Source organism: Gymnoscopelus microlampas (genome assembly GCF_963454915.1).
Source record: "Gymnoscopelus microlampas genome assembly, chromosome: 9".
NCBI classification, from domain to species: domain Eukaryota; kingdom Metazoa; phylum Chordata; class Actinopteri; order Myctophiformes; family Myctophidae; genus Gymnoscopelus; species Gymnoscopelus microlampas.
In genome coordinates, this window is record NC_139946.1 from 33,298,075 (window position 1) to 33,318,793 (window position 20,719).

At 40.6% G+C, this 20,719-nt stretch overlaps 2 protein-coding genes across 2 annotated transcripts in view; both read left to right on the plus strand.

The window, feature by feature from the left end:
* Positions 1 to 1,979: 1,979 nt before the first annotated feature.
* On the plus strand, positions 1,980 to 3,590 carry LOC311051513 (uncharacterized protein; the record flags this gene model as incomplete). The annotated part of the gene is made up of 10 exons (XM_084066091.1): positions 1,980 to 2,001; positions 2,187 to 2,255; positions 2,385 to 2,429; positions 2,545 to 2,610; positions 2,680 to 2,745; positions 2,837 to 2,896; positions 3,055 to 3,102; positions 3,225 to 3,287; positions 3,371 to 3,418; positions 3,535 to 3,590. Exons 2-10 carry the CDS (start codon positions 2,216 to 2,218, stop codon positions 3,588 to 3,590), a joined length of 492 nt encoding a protein of 163 aa, XP_083922217.1. The 5' UTR covers positions 1,980 to 2,001; positions 2,187 to 2,215.
* A 9,899-nt stretch (positions 3,591 to 13,489) lies between these two features.
* The window catches only part of fcho1 (FCH and mu domain containing endocytic adaptor 1), a 59,141-nt gene continuing 51,911 nt past the window's right edge, over positions 13,490 to 20,719 (plus strand). Inside the window, exon 1 of the mRNA XM_084066546.1 lies at positions 13,490 to 13,545. The gene's annotated coding sequence lies outside the window, so the exon portion shown is untranslated. The remainder of the gene's footprint in view (positions 13,546 to 20,719) is intronic.

Genomic DNA, 20,719 nt, shown 5'->3' on the forward strand with positions numbered 1-20,719 from the left:
CGAAAGAAGAAGAAGCCTGATTCTCACTTATGTTTGTAATATATTGTAATATGTAATATGTATTTACTTCTGTTTGTATTATATTGTAATATATGTAATATATATTTACTTCTGTTTGTATTATATTGTAATATATGTAATATATATTTACTTCTGTTTGTAATATATTGTAATATATGTAATACGTCTGTTTGTAATGTATGTGGCGTCCATGTACGTCTGTTTGCAATCCCCCCACCACCCCCAACCCCCCAATCCCCACCCCCCCCCCACAGAGGGGGGAGGTGGGGGTGTCCCCACTCTCGGCCTGCACCTTGTCGTGGTGAGTGGGCTTTAAACCAAGACAGGCCATTTAACCCATTAAAACCGGGAAAGGATCTGTGTCATTTTGATTTTAGATTTTAAAAACATTTTCAGATGGGGGGGGGGGGGGGTCAGTGGCCAAATATATATATATATATGTATCAATTTGGGGATCCTTGGCACGAAAAAGTCCCAGAACCACTGATTTAAACTCGCTTCCAAAAGCTGAGTGCCGTACATCGGAAAAACGTTGTACAAATGACCTTTAGTATATTGTGATATAATGTATATGGACGTCGCGATGCGACGCATTGTGAGCTTGTAGATCTGCTATTTTCAAAAAAGATTTTTATGCATTTTATACATTCGAAAACTTTGTGAAATGGGATCTGCATAATGAGTACTTTCTACTTTTGGCACTTTAGTACATTTTGAATTCCGGACTTTTACTTTCAACAGAGTACTTCTACATTGCAGTATTGATACTTTTACTTAAGTAAAGAAATTGAGTAATGTTCCCGCCACTGCCTGTAAATGAGTCAAAGAGGTAAAAGACACTGGTATGGCACTCCTGGTTCACTAGGACGGGGTTCAAGTCCCTGAGGTGTCCTGATGGTTACATTTAGGTTAAAAGTGTATTTGTAAGTGTAGTCATTTACAGGTACCCCCCAAAATAATCACATCTGAACTGGGGACCCCCCACCCTGACCAGCACTTGGACTTGGAGATGTAGGCATTACATTTAGTTTGACTCGGTTCCATGGATAAACATTGTGAAAATAGCCGATCTACAAGCTCACAACGCCTCTCAGTGTGAGGCGTTGTGAGCTTGTAGATCGACTATTTTCACCTCTTTTGCCTCTTTCTTACGTAATATTTGACAATTTGTTTTTAAAAAGGTCTTTAAAGTCATTAAATTGTAACATTATAAATGTGCAGATACCCTGTATGCGCTTATACTGTATGTTGGTTTGTTTACTGAGTGAGTAAACAATGTTGCCCATTAAGCTAATCATCTGGTCCCAAACCAGTAGTGTGTTCTACCGTCACACGCTGTATATGCCGTATACAGTCCAGATTTTTTTGGGGAAAAGCGCATACAGTCTAATAACCATTTCATTGAAAACGAGTGTATACCCACGACCACGCGCATCGTATCGTATACCCTCCGAAAAAACTTAGAACACACCACTGTCCCAAACCCCAGTTATGGAAACACTGCTTTAGAGGTACTAATGTTGTTCCCAAAACTAACTAACTAACAAACTGACAAACTTACTAACATATTGACTAACTAACTAATTTACTAACTAACAAACTGACAAACTTACTAACATATTGACTAACTAACTAATTTACTAATTAACAAACAGACTTACTAATTAACTAATAAACATACTGACTAACTCACTAACTAACTCACTAACTAACAAACTCACTGACTAATACTTACTAATTAACTAACTAACAGACTCACTCACTTAGCCTGGCGTGGCCAGAACTATAGTTCTGGCCATAAGGATTTTTGTCTGTAGTTACTAAACAACTAGAATGGATTATTGTGTATATGTGTAATGTTTAATATTAGTTTAGACTTGAGCAAATATTATGACCTGTTTGGGGTAATGTGACCAATTTCTATTTTTTAAGCCCTTGTTCACACCCAACCATCAAAACCCACAAAATCCACCGCCACAGGTAATTATCTATGTTAACATGTTTTTTTTTATTTTGTCCAACTGTACCTGGCCATGAAGACAATTTATCTCAATAGCTACTGTTTGTCCCACCCCTATTCAGACGATATTGTTCACCTTTCCTTGAGTTGGGTCTTTTTCTTATTTGATTGTTTTTGTGTCAATGTACATGTCATCTGTTTATAGGTCCCAAATATCCATTACCACCTAAACGGATGCGGAAGGGGTTGACTGCAGTGGCCACAACAGGAAATAGTAGATGTACACAGATAAAACGATTGAATGTGTTTGAACAATAAAAATAAAAAACTCTTCTGGGTGCGGGCCTAGCATTGTCAATCTACTGACTTTTATCACATTTTTTAAATCTTGTTATAGGTCCAGTACCTGCCAAAGGTAGAGGAAACATCAACCCCCCTTTGATTCCATGTGAGTAATCTGAGTATGGCCATATCTAATTTAAATATGGCCTTTTATGATTAAAAGTAAATAATGAAAATGTATACAATATATATTGAAAATAATGTTATTGTTTTACACACAGACAACCCATTATCGATGGATCTTTATGAAAAGGACTACTCGGAGACTTTTGTGGACATGTCTAAATGTAAGGCTAATTTCAATTGTCGACTTTTGTTTTGTAAAATGTTTTTTTTTTCTCCCAAATTTTTACTAGCATGGCAGCAATCACCTCAGGACACACATGAGTTCTCAGGACTAACAGGAGTCACACAGCTCTCAAGTGAGTTTGTAATCTTGTCCTTTCTAGTTTTTAGGTAAACTCATTTGAGTTAATTAAAACAATAAACATCTGCAATAATTATCCTTCCCAGGTGAATCGCTGCTCACTCCAAAAACTGTGCTGACGGCGCCTCGCCACAGCTCCACACCAGGTATATACTTCAATTTTATGTTAATTGATTTCAAACCATACCCCTTAAGCCCGAATGGTTATTAGATATTGTAGCTGTAAATTTCAGCATGTATAAGTATTTATGTGCAAATATAATCTCAAATATTTTTATGTTCTCCACTATGTTTTCTATATTAGGCCATGACAACACACCTGTGTTGTGCAGGACAGGAAGAAGTCCACAAGGTACCTAAATGGAATGGTTAATGTTTTATATGTCAGTGATTTCAGTTTTGACTTGATTTGTTAGTTCTTTACCCGGCTGTAAAACATATCATACATGACTAATGGTGTAATTTCTCTCCCAGCAGATAATCCAAGGCACACACCACTGGTCCGGGCACCAGTGAAAATCAGAGGCAGGACACAAGGTATACATTTTGATACATATAGCAATGGTCTCAATGGTGCCGGTGTAAGTTAGTTAAACATTAATTTTACTATCCCCCAACAGTGGATACTACAGTCAGTCCGGTCCGCACCAGAGGCAGGACTCCCGAAGGTACATATTGATTCACTCTAGTGTTTACAATAGTAGTGTTGTTTACAGTAGTATGGGTGTAAATAATATATGCTTACACCCATACTACTGCATGCCCCCCCCCCCCCCCCCCACAGTTAGACACAGTCCAGTACTGACTCGAGCCAGGACCCCACAAGGTAAATTCTATTGATTATAGCAGAGATCACAATGGTGACTGTTAAACGTGGAGGTAGAAGAGCTGTAACCCCACAAGGTAATTTCTGAGTACAGCGTGGATCACAAGGGTGATTGTGAAGTGTGTCTTATATCATACATGACTAGTAAGATGTGTAATTTCTATGCCTTTTCTCTCCCAGCAGATAATCGATGGCACACACCACCACCACAAATTAGGGCACCAGTCCAAATCAGAGGCAGGACACAAGGTATACATTTTGATAAGTATAGCAATGGTCACAATGGTGCCGGTGTACGTTTGTAAAAAAAATACTTTTACTATCCCCCACCCCCAACAGTGGATACTGACAAGACTCCGGTCCGCACCAGAGGCCGGACTCCCGAGGGTACATTTTGATTCACTCTACTGATTTATAGTAGTATGGGTGTAAGTAATATATACTTACACCCATACTACTGTGTGCCCCCTAGCTAATAGCTGTTCATGTTTCGACGGTAGTGCAAACACGCCACCATGTGGTCTACCAGTGGTGTAAAGTACATTTACTCAAGTGCTGTACTTAAGTACAATTTTGAGGTACTTTTACTTTACTGGAATATTTCAACATTTTCAGCACTTTTACTTCTACTCCACTCCATCTCAGAGGCAAATATTGTGTTTTTACTCCATTACAATTATTTGAAAACGTATCAATAAATTAGGCCTACACGCCTAATCATACGCTAGCCAGTGGTGGGAAAAGTGCTCAAAAGTTACTTGAGTAAAAGTACAAAAGTATTGGTAAAAAAATGTACTTAAAGTACCAAAAGTAGAAAGTACTAATTATGCAGTATGTTGTCAGAGCTTGTACAGTAGATGCCTATTTTCAAATGGCCGAGATTTATGGGGCTGAAGTACCGTAAATTTCGGACTATAAGCCGCAACTTTTTTCCCATTTTTCGACCCTGCGGCTTATATAACGGTGCGGCTTATCTATGGATCTTTATAGCTAACAGCCACTAGGGGACCTCCTAAATCTAGGGATTTTACACCCGCGGCTTATAGTCCAGTGCGGTTTATATATGTACAAATCATTCAATTTAGCTGCTGCGGCTTATATTCAGGTGCGGCTTATATTCAGGTGCGGCTTATAGTGCGAAAATTACGGTAGTTAATGTATGTTTTGTAATAATAATCAAAATCTACAAAGTAGCCTAACTAGTAACTAATGTTTTCAAATAATTGTAGTCAGTAAAAGTAAAATATCTGCCTCTGAGATGTAATGGAGTAGAATTAAAAATACAGAAAATTGGAAATACTTCAGTAAAGTGAAAATACCTCAAAATTGTACTTAAGTACAGTAGGCCTACTTGAGTAAATGTACTTATTTACTTTACACCATTGGTTCTAGCAGTCAGCAGTCAGCAGCCAAATCAGTATGCATGACATAGTGAAGTGGTTGGAGTTCGCCTGCACGTTTTAGTTGCTACAGCTGTTTAAAAACGTAAGTAGGCCTACATTGCTTTTGACCTCTGGCATTGCAGACTTCTCAGCTTGAAAAGAAAGAAGAGCTTATGAATGATCAAATTAATAGATTTTAGTTAATAGATCATTGGTATGCTTGTGATGTAATAGGGGTTGGAAATTGCTTGGCTGTCTGTGCTTTCCTTCATTGATTGTTGTGTTATATGTCATGTAGGTCTAATTATCATTATTGTATAACAGTAGGCTACTGTATGTTATTGTAACTTGTACTGGCATGTATTGTGGCGGCCTACACAGATTGGGTAAAGTAGGGCGCTGACGCTGTCTATGGTCCTGAAATGTATGGGGGGGGCAAGTTTTAAGCAATTATCAATTAAATTTTAAAACACAAGTTCGTAATTGCATTGAGGAACGTGTTTCTGTAGGCTACATGATTCAAGGACCCAATGGAACTGGATCCAAGTTTGGGTTCCAACCCACAGTTTGCTCACCACAGTCAAATTAAGGCTACACCTATTAGAAAGAGCAGGATTAAATAATACTGTACATAAACAACACACCCTGATCATTCCTATGTTGAGGTACACAGTCCTACATCTCACTTTACCCTGATAATCAGTCCTGTAAATAAGCTTAAACTCTTAATAAACTAACTAATAAACTGTTGTTATATATGGTCTTGGAAATTAAGATATGCATCTATAATAACACCCATATTTTTGACCTGCTCACAGGATTTCAGAGACAGTTAAGCAGCCAAACAGGTATGTATCTCTTCTTGCGTCTGACCCTTGTCATCTCTTAATCTGTCTCTGGGGACATCTAGTGGTTGATGTCATCAGTGTCGAAATTCACATTAACATATTGTGTACAGTTTTACTTACACACCTACATTATATTTGATTTATTGAATTTCATAATACATTTCCTTATGCAATGCTATCACATATTTTCTGGCACCAGGGGTGTGTGTATACCTTTCCAAAAATCACTATGAGGATTATTCCCTCCAGATTGAACCTGCTGGATAATCGATTCTCAAAAATAAATGAATGGATGAATGAAGTTTTGGGGTTTGGGGTTTCGCCAGCCATAGAGGTGCTTTGTTGCACGTACAAATCTGCTGGTGAAGAAAGCACCTGCTGCAACTGTGATATTCATGTATGTAATGTTATCCAATTAAATCCGGGAAAGCATCAGATACTTCGGGCGGGTGGGGTCTCTCAAAGCAGTGAGTGGAAGGAGAAGCGACAGAATTCAGCTGGAGACAGAATTACATCTCAATGCTGTGTATGTGACGGAGGAGGGAATCTTCTGTCCTGGCAACCTGATCAGGATAGCTGCCAATGGAAGGAAAAACTTGCGTCAATTGGGCAGATGAAGATAGCGATACACTCCATCAGTGCCTGTTACATGTTACATATGTAGAGGACATTAAATGGGTGGCACAGTGATTTTGAGGTCCAGGTAGAAAGGTAGAAAGGTAGAAAGGTCCTGTAGGAGTGGTGGTGGCCAAACTGGTTGTACGGACACCTATAGAAGATGTATGTGATCCATCTGACTCATCTGAGCACATCAGGGCAACTTGCTTAATACATAATGTACTTTATATACATGCATGCTAAAGTGAGATAAGGATTAAATATAGGCTATGCACTCATAAAATCACAACTATAATAAGAAACTGATAAGAAATACTGGCTTGGTTATAAAAAAAATATTATGCTGCTGTTTTGTGTTTTCTTCACCCCTTTTTCTCATTTGCTGTAATTTCTTAGTCAATTATTTATATATTGCATATTGCGCTTGAAGTGGAGGCAATAATGCAGAATATTGTCTGTCATCAGCTGATGATGGAGGACTTTAATTTGTCAAAGTGTTTATCTGTGCAATAGGATATACAGGCTTACAGTCAGTTAACTATACTTAATGTTTATTGTGGCATTTAGACAAATGTATAATACGACATTCAGGATATGCCTACTGTATAACTACGATATTTCAGTTTATTGCTGTATATAAACATGAATCACCTTTAGGGGGAGACAAATGAGAGCATTTGAGCCAGTGTATGAACTCCAGAGGACACTCAAAGAGGACAGAAATAGGAACACCAACAACAGGTGGCAGAGACTGATACATAATTAATTTCTAGGGCTTTGATGTCATTTCATTTTATTTGTGCGTTTTTTAATGGTGAATTAAGGGCTCAAAACATCATCTGCTGTTTCATCTGTTTTTACAGATGGAACCAAGAAGACTGCCAATGAGTTTGTTTGCAAAGGTTTTGTTTATAATCACACAGGCCATTTCTGTTGCTGTATTTCTTTTGCTTTCCTTTCCACCTGAATGTTATTTTCAACCTCAATACATTAAATGTTAAAGCTCTACTCTTTGCAGGGCAATGCTGTATGTCAATGAGTCAAAAAAAAATCTGACAAATACAGTAATGTCATGTAAGCATTCAGGATTCTAAAGCAGAATTTACTCCATTACACAATGGTGTCATGTGAAAAATCTGTCCAAATGTTATAAATTAGGCTTTAGCCAAGCTTGGATTGCAGGGGTCCCTGGGCACTGAAATTCACCCCTTGCTTCTTATGTCATATCAAGTCCAAATAGTTCTTTTTATTTTTATCAATGTACAATAATTATATAGCTATTGGCTAGTCCAAGGACAATTAATTCACAAAAATGCCATTCGTAGTTGTCATGGACAGATTTGAGACGGTGCATTTACTGTAAATAGCACCTTTATCCAAAGCACTTTACAATGTGCATTACACGGACTATCTGCAAGAGCAAATTATTTCACTCTGGCAGATCCGGTTTCCAGGCTAGTAGGAAAACATGCAAGGCACCAACCTGCTCATCGAGATCAGTTAGGGGTTCAGTGTCTCGCACAAGGACACTTGGACATGCAGCCAGGAGGAGCAGGGGATCAAACTGGGAACCTTATGGTTCCAAGACAGTCTCTACCTCCTGAGCAATAATTTCTGCCCTCCTGGCGGAGACTACTAAAAGGAATGTTTCCAAAAAGGAAACAAATGACAATTGAGTAGTGACCTAAGATAACTTTGATGCCCTGGTCTCCTAGGTACCAGGTAACTCCAAAGCCTACAGGGTGTGGAATGACTTATTATTCATTATCCTTGCTTTCTATCTGTCTTGTCTTGTCTTGTCTTGTTTGTCCATAGACAAGAAGGACTTCATCTGTGAGTTATTTTGTTTTTGTTTTTAACTCTGCCAGAATAAGGGAAGAGGATCTTGCAATTGCCTCTGTCTGTCTGTCTGTCTGTCTGTCTGTCTGTCTGTCTGTCTGTCTGTCTGTCTCTGTCTCTGTCTCTGTCTATCTGCAGCTAATCTCGCACTAGGCCGATCAGCATCATATTTCATGTGTACTGCCTTAGGCTAACAGTCAAGTTCCCTCCCTTTGATTATGCCATCACGGCCTGGTATGACGGAGGCACTCTGGAAAAAGCTGCAGGTATCCCAGAATAAACTGGTTAGGATGGTAATAGCATTCCAACTACAGGAGCTCAACTGGCTACCAGTAGAGGCCAGGATGTCCCAACTTAGACATTACAATGGTTCATAGAATAGTCAACGATAGGGCCCCCAGTTACTTCACTAACTACTTCCCCAGAACCAGAGAGTCATGGAAATCTACTCACAAATACATGCTGAATAAAATTGGGACAATACTCATTCACATTCACAGGGCCTCATGAATGGAACTAATGGGGGAAGGATGCTGATCGATAATGCTATGTGTCGGAAACTCTAGTGTTTGTAAATGACCAGACTGAAAATACAAATTAGGTGTGAAAGTAAATTATGCTGGACCCTACGTTTGACCAAATTGACATAACATAGCTGTCAGACTAGCATTGTTTTTAACATTGCTTAATAGCAAAATAAATGTAACTATTTTTCATAGCAGCATTGGAAGGCAGAAATTATATTATTGCATGTAACAATGTTACATAATGTTCTTCTTCACAACATGATCAAGTACCAGGAGAGACATCCCAGTAAATAAACACACACCAATTTGTCTTCCCAGTCTGCCCCTAAATAGACATAATTGACACAAGGAATTGAAAATCAGCATCCTTTATCATAGCCCTTCCCACATTACCCTGTGCTTTTTCAAACACACACAACCCCAAAATATTGTTATCACATGCCCCACAATAACACACACAGGGGGAGGTTGTGCATGCCTCCTGTTGGAGATGTTTTAAGCAGTTTCAGCAATTTTTGCTTTATTTTGATAGGCGACTCAAGTGTAGAGAGACAAGACAATGAGGGCAGAGAGAGGGTAGACATGCAAGTTGTCAGTACACTAACTAGGTGTGAGCCATCAGGCACCCCCTCATCTCATCTGCGAGTTTTGTGGCCATTCCTTCTCCACCAACAACCATCTCCAATTCCATTAACGCAGAGTGCAGACACACACCAGATAGAAGCCATTGCAATTTAGTATAATTTTTCATTATTGTTCATATAATAATATTCACTATAAACTGGTGCAGTATTAAGACAATCAAGCCTAAGCTAATCTTTTATCTTTATTCATGATTTATTTATTTCTAACTTAACTTTTATTTCAGCTTTTGGCAACTATACATATTTTATTGTTTTTTTCCTTGTTTCTTTTAGCTGTTATACAATTTGCATAAATCAAGATACATGGATAGATATACATTGTTTAACTATTACTGATATTGACAATGAACCTACTTTTACAGCACATAAGCATAACTGAGACAAACAATGAGATAAGAGTGGTACAAAATACTAACCAATAGTGAATAACAAAAAAAGATAAATTAAATGATAGACATTAAAGGAAAGAGGTAATGGACATATTATGTACGCAGAAGGCAAGGCAAAGAAAACATATGTAGGCTATTGTAGGAGGGTACCGGGAGGCCTAGGGAAGACTGATGTTGGTGAATAGTTGTTATACAAAAGTGGGAGGGTTTTTGAGTGGTCTTACTGTATTAGTGTGGGCATAATAGGATTACATCTTTTGATAAATATATGATTGAAGTCTAATTTGTTCCACTTGATATATTTCTGAAGATTCCCTTTTAAAAGCAAGTTTATCATCTATATAGAGTTGAAAACAGGGGCGTCCGCTGGCCTAGCGGTCCAGGCGCATACCACATATGCTGGTAATCCAGCTTGACAGCGTGTCGCGGGTTCGGCTCCCGTACCCGGCGACCTTTGCTGTATGTCTCCCCCTCATCTCTCTCCTCATTTCCTGTCAGCCTACTGTCCTGTCCAAATAAAGGCATAAAAAGCCCCAAAAATATCTTAAAAAAAAAAAAAAAAGAGTTGAAAACACCTCTTGGTTTATATGATAAGTCTATTCTGCTCTTTATCAGGTGTAGGTGTGTGGCTTTGGGCTTCCAGAAGCAAGGCCTCCCTCATTGTGTCAAACTGATGATGAGTTGAGACAGATTTGAACATGCGGCACCTGTCTGGCGCGACAGCATCTTGACGAGCATGTGATGATTTATGATTCTCTGCCTATATGCAATGTATGCAACTCGAACAGTGCTGAGTTGGCAGAAGCAGACTTCACACCACTTTGCATGGCCACTCGCACACCGGCTCATTTGGGGGTGCCTCACGGGGCTCAAGTCTGCTTCTGACGGCACGCCACACGACTGCCTAGTTTTGCTTTTAGTGGATGTGTCAACCTATTACAAGTTGTAAGTGAGGACGGTACTTCCGCATTCCATTGTGTGTGGTAGTTGCGGGACTACCAGATTTGCAATCTATTTTCAAATAGCCTAAATATAAAGTAGGGTTATGCAGCTGGGGACTCTCTGGGACACCCCCAAGGGTGTCCCTGGACCCCACTTTGGGAATCACTGATACAGATAACCTTACAGTGGCAGCATGATGAGGATGGCGTTCCTCTTGTTTGTTGAAGTGTGTACTCACACTCCTGTGAAGGCTGAGCTTCAACCATATATTTCTATAAAAAAAACTTAAATTCATTATCCGTGTTAGCTAATAACATATGTACTGCCCCTTGAGAAATAGGGTAGTTTGTTTGATTTAATTCATTTGTAAAGATTTTACACATTTCTCCTAATAAATTGCCACTGAAGTTAACACTTCCAAACACAACACACCAGCACAGTAGTGACCCCAAGATTTAGATTTTCCTTTTTTCACTGTTTTGTTTATTCAGGATTTCAGGGCATTCATTAAATAATGACGTACTTACATTTCATGTGAAACGCCCACACAGGACAGAAGAGAATAGCAATAATATATAGACATACAAATGCTATACCATCACTGTAATTAGACGACAATGTGCAGAATTAGTATGCAAGTATCAACAGTGTCGACACTTAAATTGCATAATCCTACTCGAACAAGGAGGGGACAATTATAGACCGCATACCTGAATCAGGTTATTCAATCACAAAAAACAAAACAAAAACAAACAAAATCAGATAGATTTTTTTTTATTAAGAATAATAGTAATGGTCCATAAAACAAACACGCATCACAACAAAACATGGCTTGGTCACCCAAAAGAGCAAAATGTATTTAGATCTTTTGATGTATATAAGATATAGTATAAATAAAATAAAAATATTATTATTATTGGGGAAATTCAGTTTCAGCTCCACCCAGCTGATGGCTGCTCAAATTTGAGCAGTTATGATGAGCGCTCAGAGGGAGCTGTTAAGGGTTAAGTGTCTTGCTCAAGGACACTTCAACATATAGACCGGGGCTGGGAGGCCAACTCTCTGTATAGGGGGGGAAATCGAATGCAATCGAATGCACACAATACTACTAGGCTATGACCCTGAGACATAAAACAACACAACCAGACTGTGTTTTGTTGCTACAGTATAGCTGTTGTCACTGCATGCAACAGCCTACATTCATGCAAAGGTTTCTGTATTGATAGTAAACAAGAGCAGCCTAATCTATTTTGGGACTCAAGAGGTCTGACTGCATACAGGGGACTCCCTCTTCCTTTGATGTGTCGCCCAGGTGGTGCCTAAACCCTAACCTTTGGCCTTAACTTCACAAATCCTATGCCTAAACCTAACCTTAACCCTAATCTTAACCTCACAAACACTATGCCTAAACCTAACCTTAACCCTAACCTCACAGAAACTCAACCTATCAACACCACGTCGACCTGGGCGAAACACCGGGAAAAGACAGAGTCCAGTACTAACAGGGGTCAATATAATTGATGACAATTTAATGTATTGGAAAAAATAGAAGTTATGTCTCATTTTGTGTTCATTGTTCTTTGACAAACTTATAAAAGCTGCATGTTTAATTTGAGTTATTATCATTATACTGTGTATATATATATATGTTTTACCATATCTAGGACAGCCTGTCCAGGACAGGCCGTCCTGGACAGGCTGTAAGTATTTTTGAATTCTTATATTTTGCCTGAGTGAATAATTGTGAACTTCAGTCCTGTGTTTGGTCATTGCTCATCCTTTGTATGACCTTGAGCGCCACACACATAAAAAAGTGTTATTCCTTTAGGCCTATTATGCTACTTCATATAGCCCTGGTCCAGAGCGTTAGTGAGTTCTCTCTAACGCCCTGCCAGGCGCACTGCTCTGCTCATAGACTGAAAATTAGTAAAAGATAAACAAAACTATTTAGCTACTCACCAAAACAAAGGCTGTTTTGTGTTATTGAAAGTCTATTCTCCAGGGTGGAAAGCCTCTCAGCACCCCACCTTCTCTGTATAATACACCTTTTGGGGCAGAAAATTAAATATGTCCGCCAGATGGAAATTATTTTATTTACTCCACTGCGCCTTCTACAGATCTAGTCAATATAAATTACCATTGACCAGATCTGTAGAGGGCGCAGTGGAGTAAACAAAATAATTTCTATCTGGCAAACATATTTTATTTTCTGCTCAAAAGGTGTATGATACAGAGAAGCTGGGGTGCTGAGACGCTTCCCACCCTGGAGAATAGATTTTCAACAACACAAAATAACCTTTGTTTCGGTGACTAACAAAATAGTTTTGTTTATTTTTTACTAAAGACGGAGACCTCACACGGCAGTGACATTTTCGGTCTATGAGCAGAGCAACGCGGCTGGCAGGGCGTTAGAGAGAACTCACCAACGCTCTGGACCAGGGCTAGCTACTACGATACACTACAATATTTTTTTCATATTTTTTTTAGGCCGTCATCTTTGACTCCTCATCCAATAGGCTCACGGTATATCCTAGGTGTCCCGCCTCTATATGGTTACTATGCCTACAACACATTTCCTCCTGATTGAAGGACATATCGGCCAATCGGCTTACAGGTGGGCGGTGGTTTGCGCGCACACTGAAAAGTGCCTGGTGAAATTCTACTATGATCAAACCTCTCCGGGTGCTATACTGCATGCATGCTTCTGTCGTCGGACTCCAGGCTGTTGAATGGGCTCAGGATGGAAAATGTACTATAAAGGCTTTCTAGGAAACACGCAGGTAATAATCCGTTATCCAAATTCCGTGTTGTAGAATAGATACGATTCTGAAACTATACGAGGGAATGCAATTAATATACGACCGACTTTGATCGTGGTTGACAGTGTCAATGTTGAAGCCAAGCTTGCAGCAGTTGTAGACACTGGGCAGACGTGTGTGTGGCTAGTGATGAATGTATTACTATATGACTGAACGAATTAATGTGGAAATTAATTAATGACTGTGTGGAAATCAATTAACTATGGAATCAATCAGGCTTAATTTTACTGCATCCTAAATATATCAAACCCAGATATAAGAATGTTTCAAGAAGTAATTATTATGTGTCAATGTGGATTTGCTCTTGTATGCGTTCAAGGCTTTTAATGTAGGAACTTCTCCCAGGCCAGGGCAGAATAGGAATTGTCATCATCAGCTCATCATTTGACACACAGACTGACCCCTATTCGGCAGTTCTTCCTCCTTTCAGATGGTAATGTGTAAGTGACCTTTGGGACCGAAGTAGGTTATAGCTTTCTATGGCTTGACCACAATCTGATCACCAGTGAAGTCCATCTCAAATGTTTAGTTATATTGCAGCATCTCTCTGATACAGTATGTCACTGATGATGAGAGACTTCATCTTGGGTTTCTAGGTTAGTTGTTGTGTATATCAATGAGCAATTGAATTCTTTATTAACAGTTTGCAACTAGTACAGTCAGTGGTACGATTATACTGTACAATGCTGGTGCTAAAAGGATAACAGAAAAATCCCTGAGGGCTTATTTCCATTGTGGTCCTGTTTATTTTGTAGTTATATGAGTAATTGGTACATTGAGATTCTCCTTTTTAAAATAAGATGGTTAGTAGTTGGCTTAAAGTTCAAATGGGAGTAGCATAGCCCCCACATCAGGCATTCTAAAAAGTAATCAGAATATATCTGCTCATGATTTTTAAGTGTATGGGATATAGCCTAGCTCTGGTCCATAACGTTAGGAGTTAAGGAGAACTCCTTCTAACTCTATGGACCAGAGCTAGATCTAGTCTATTGCATGCTTTCTAGAATGTGCTATTGTGAAATGTTACTATAGCAGATGAATAGATGCAACTACTACTACTTTGAGGTAACTACACTAATTATGTTGTATATAAATACTATATCAATCATAATGGAAAATATTCTTTTGTCTTGGGAGTAGGCTGGACTTCACCTTTGATTGACTGACTGAATCCAGTACATATCTACATTCCCTTTCTTTAGGGCACCAGTAGATTTTGACTGACTGAATCCAGTACATATCTACATTCCCTTTCTTTAGAGCAGCAGTAGATTCTCGCTTTGTCTCACTGTGAAGCCAGATTGTGGGGTTTAGGGAGCTCAGCTCTGCTGTAGCTTTTGATATACAAGAAATAATGGTTGCCTGACTTCAGCATGGAGCAGCAAAGCCTGGGCTCTGCTGAGGATTGAGAAACTGAGTCAGGGTGAGTGGGATGGGAGTGAGAAGAAATGGAGGGACGGGAGGAGGTTCAGCTATCACTTGATGAAGAAATGTGTACCACCCTCGTGAGGAATGAGTTTCTTGGCCATCTTGCTTCAATCTCAAAGGCATGAGCTTGACAGAACACCTTTGGTACTGGCCAGCATGAAAATGAATGTTCACTTATTATTGTTTGAAGGCTGTTCTCTGTCTATGTGTCTTTGAGATTCTCAATATTGGTTTGTGTTGACAGATTAGTGCAACTAGATCATTTCTCCCTCTTATATCTGTGCCTTTTCAGCAATTCTTTTTTATAGTTGAATATCACAGTGAGGGACACACATTATTATTTTTTTGTATTACTTTCATGCTTTCTTTCATGCCACTGCTGTTTTAGTCCTTGCACTCCATATGGATAATCTTGTTGTAAATTAATTTGCTTAATTATCTCCCGCCGAAAAGGGAAGAGATCATCATGGTTTAACTCTCCATATAGGAGATTTGTGCCAAATGTCACTGTTTGTTGCAGAAACATGATTTTTTATATATATATATATATATATATATATTATATATATAATGTATATACACACACACACACACACACACACACACACACACACACACACACACACACACACACACACACACACACACACACACAGTTTTACAAAATTGATACATATGATCTCGGGAGTCATGTGACAAATGAGCGACGAACAGCCTTTAGTTTTGATATTCCATAGTGTTTACTGTTTACCTATAATTGCCTTCCAAAATTAGTGGGAGCCTGGGTGGGGCCTATTTCTTACAAAAAAGATGCCAAATATCATGAACGCAACATCCTGTCAACCCCAACTTGGGATTGCCGGTTGAGGGGCTTCTGTAGAGCGCATTCGCATTGCCAAAAGCACTCTCACTTCTGCCCATAGGTGTGAAAAGATGTGAAACGTGAAAAGTTGAACCAATGTTGTAGAAACACTATTCCCCCCCTATACAGAGAGTGATGCCACTGTAATGCATAGCTCCATAGTGAATGAAATGCAGATGTTGGTCCTAATAACTGTACAGTGTCAAATAGGACTTTTCAGGGCATCGGAGTGGAGTTCAGTTCACAGGGATATCATGAGCTTATAGATCTGCTATGTTTGAATAGCCAACGTGTACGTGTTTAAAATGATTGTGATGCTGTATTAACACATTTTGCTGAGGGTCCCCGGACCACACTTTGAGAACCTAAACTAGACTTTACCCACCAGGGTGGTGTTCCTCTTTTAAGAGTATGGTGCTCTTTCTCTGGTCCCGGTTGGGGCTCAGTGAGAGACAGCAGGCCAGCTGAGCTGTTAGGAGATTAAGCATTTGCACAGATTTGGACCCTTTGTGGGCCTGTAGAGCTGGCATCTTGCTAAAATTGCTCCAATTATTTTGCTGCATAGTAGAAGAGAGAATTGTGTAGATGGATATTCCAATACCAATACATTCTAATTTCTTTTGAGGTGCTCAATGGTTTCTCGGATGCCTGTAAGCTTATTATTAATCGGTTACTGCTGTGCTGTTTTTTTTTTAAATATGTAGACCGTGACACAGGAATATCTCTGACAACTATCCCATAGTCAATTAGCACGGCTCAAGCATATTTAGAAGCAGAAGAAAGCAAGGGAAGTGCATGGTTATGCTTCATTTGGGTTCAGATAAAGTAGAGTATCATACATCCGTTTAGGTTTTCAGAGAAAGCATTCAAGGGTTGGCCCCCTGCGAATTACTATCTGCTGGGAAAACACTGGCCCAAAAACTGTCTGCTTTCTTGCTGTGCCTCTCAAAGACACACACACACACACACACACACACACACACACACACACACACACACACACACACACACACACACACACACACACACACACACACACACACACACACACCTGATGCAATTAGAGCTCCTTTCTACTCCTCCAGTATCCATTGATGGCATCTGTCTCAACTCCCTGAAAGACTGTAATGTGGAGAGAGTGACCGAAAGAAAGAGTTGATGAGGAGAGCAGAAAAGGAAGGGCAAAATGGGCTTTCTACTTTGCATTTAGATTTGAATTCTCTTTGCTGTTGAGTTCAGGCCTCATCAGATGAAACCCGCTGAGCAGCCAGGCTTCGGCCATGTTTAAAAGAGCAAATATGTCAAGGAAGGCACTGACACGTGTGTGTGTGTGTGTGTGTGTGTGTGTGTGTGTGTGTGTGTGTGTGTATGTGTGTGTGTGTGTGTGTGTCTGTGTCTGTGTCTGTGTGTGTGTGTGTGTGTGTGAAGTCATATGCATAACTGACACACCTCTCCCAAGTAGGGTCATGGAGAGCACATCTCTCAGCTTGATCTGTGTGCAGATCCTCTTACTATCCTCATTATGCCCCCTGCAACTCTCCTACAGTCTATGGAATGGTGCTGATGACAAATATGAATTATGAATGGGCAGCCCCTGTAATATAGGCTGCTAGCCCTCTCTCTCTCCTTTGCCAAACAGGGCAGAGCCGAGAGGCAGAGAACACGAGGCAGCAGAAATGTTGGTTAACCTATTAAAGTCAGAACCTAAATTTCAACAGAAGATGCTAATCTCTGAAATGCTCATCAGTTGTTTCCCATATATTACTGTGTATAACTTGGAGATATTCATTATGTTGATGATGTGTGGCATCCTGAAAAGAGGTCTTGTTGTGTCCAACTCTTGTATTATCCATGACCCTTGCCCAGGGCGGTGAGTGAGGCTTGGTCGGGATCCCTGCTTACAGCAGATGGAGGGATCCTGGCTAGTTTCACACCGGCATTTTACCCCAGGGCAGCCTGGAGGAGGCCTGCCTTCTTGGCCTGATCCTCGGTCTATTTCTGGGTTATTGGTTCACTTCATGCAGGGGCCATTAAGCATGAGTGATAGGGAGAGGTAGATGATAAAGCTTACTCAAGCGTGGTGCTGGTGAAACAGATCCCCGACACCCGGATGGCGCAACGGTTAGTTTGCTAGGTTGTTTGTTACTTTAGCGGGAGTTTATTAGTCTCCTTGAAACAGAGGTAAAGCTGTTTGTTTTTATTTGCATGTGTAGTCTGGTTATTAAAAGCCAAGGCTGTCCTTAAGAAGCACACAGAAACTTTAATGGGAGGGAAAACAGGTGGGAGTGTTCAGTTCAGTTTTGGAGAGTCCTCTGCTACCTTTCTAGTCTTACAGTAGACTGTTTCAAAGCTAAATTCAAAGCTTGGCTATGTAAATAGGTTTGCAATCAAATGTGTGGTGTGGCAATCACATGTCTCAAATAAATTGTGAATCGAGTCCTCCGTTACAACCTAGCTTTGCTCTATGCAAATATGTTCAAGCATTTGTATGCTGTTTGTCTTCTTGCCCATTTTAGAATACTAATCTTTTGTCTGTTTATGAACATTAACATGCATTGTGGAAGCCAGGGCTGACATTTGTGCCTACCATGCTCATGCTGTCATGCTGTGTGTTTTTCTCGGCTGTCTCTCACAGCTGCCAATGCCAGGGCTGGGGAGTGATGCCCGCCTGGCACATTGTCATAGACTGTACTGGACTGGACTGTATGCTGCCTGCACCCACAAAAGCACATTCAGGCCAAGACAATGGGGAGCTGAGAGAGCTTGGCTTGTTTATTTATCTTTCTCTCTCTCCCTCTCTCACTGTGGCCTGCCTAGTTCTCCTGCTCTGCTGATTTCTCGGTTTTGTTCTGAATCAGCACTGGCTAATTGACCATGACCATATTCACACAGTAGCTATTTCACTCTTAGTCTTAAGTCATACTTGGGTTTGAATTTTGAACAAAATGGCCACTGTATGAATATAGTTGTGAAGCGGATAGAGATCTTTCACTGCATATAAAAAGATGTAAGGTGTGATGCCAATGGACAGTGTTAAAGGGATGTTTCATGCAGTTCAGTGTTTTCTTCCAGCACTCATCTTGACACTGCTGTTAAAACGATGGCTGCTCCTGGATCATGTGTTCGTGTAGCCTATTTTTGCTGGTGCAGGGGAAATGAGCATTGACACAAAATGATCACTGCCCTTGCCTTGCCAAATCAGGTTTAGTAGTGAAGGACATACAGGAGTCGTTATGCAGTGCAGTAGATTTGCAAGGCTCTGGCTGTTCTCCAGCCATCTTGTCAAAAATAGGTTGCAGAACTTGTAGCTCAGACTGATGCTATTCATGTTCCAGTCTGAAGAAAGGAACAAGTCAACAGTTCCTTCCTTGTATAAGCTTTCTGGCCTGACTGTGGTCCTTTGCCAGAGAGTGGATACAAAGGTTATCTTCCAATCTGTTGGCCTCTGAAAATTTACTTTGAAGTAATGTTTGGTTTAATCATTGCGGTTGCACCAGGCAGCCACCGGTGCCATTTCATTGTGCACTGCCCTGCATTCTTGTCTTGCCCATCTTCCCTGGTTGTTCACATGTTTGGAGTTGGCATTTTTCAGCACCTCTTTTCTAGCAGAACTGTCGGATGTTTCATTTTTTTCTACCCTTCCTCATAGTCCGCCCATTTACCCCACCTTCTCTCTCTCTGTCTCTGTCTCTCTCTCTCTCTCTTGCTTGCTTTCTGCCTTGCCTTCTGTGCCAGTGACAGATGGGGCTGTTAGCAGCCTGGCAAAGTGTCTGCTGTATATTCCACTCTGGGTTGAGTTATTACACTTTAAACCCACCTCCTCTTCATTGTGTTCTTCAAGACAGAGAAAACCATTCTCTCAGGTTGTCAGTGACGGAAGCAGGAGAAGCCGGAATCACTGCTTGTCTGCCTCACTGCTTGTCTGCCTCTCTTTCTCTCTCTCTCTCTCTCTGTCTCTCTCTCTCTCTCTCTGTCTCTCATCCCTCACTGACGAGGGGGTGGGCGAGATGAGCAGGTGGAGGTGGCGATGAAGAGGAGGGAATTTCCGCTGAGCTACCCTCTCTTCCTCTCTCCCTGGGGCAGAAGCATCTGTCAGTAGAGTCCCCCCCCCCTTTTCAACAAACCCCTAGCTGCAGAAAAAAACAGGGAAAAAAACAGCAAGTATAAGCTCAATATGGGCAGAGAAGTTTCACCATTTATTTCCTGCCGGATAACAAAAAAGGCCTTGCTCGACAGTTTCTGTGTTCGCGATTAAGAAAGAGAGTCTGTCTTCCTGTCCCCCCCCCCCCCCCCCCAGTCCTAATTTTCATGGCAGCCACCTGCGTGTTGTCAGGCAGCATTGGGGGTTAAAAGGGCTGATAATTTGGAATAGTAGTAGGAGACAGAAGTAGGATTACTTTTTTTTTGTGGCCACTTTTATGTTTTATTTCATGTAGGTTAGTGCAGAAAGACAGGAAACCGAGGGCACAGGGAGGAAAGACAGGTCGGATTTGAACCTGGGTCCTTGCGCTCACAAGCAGCATTCGTCTGTGCAGTGTGCACTAACTGGTTGAGCCACAGGGCACATATGGGACTGTATCTTCACTGATATGGCTGCTGAGCCGGCCTCTCTTGACTGACTCGCTGCCTGTTTGGGCCTGATATGATCACCTCTCTCCCCTAATTTGCAGCAAACCTTCAGACGCTACTGGCCTGTCCGCTTGGCTGTATTTGTCAGTCTCTCTGCATATTATGTGTCTCTGTGACTCGCTCTCTGCCACAAATCAAATTTTTACTGAGTTTCTGTTATTTTTTGTCCCACAAAGTATAAATTAACCATAAGTGAGTGTCATGGGGTGCTTGTTT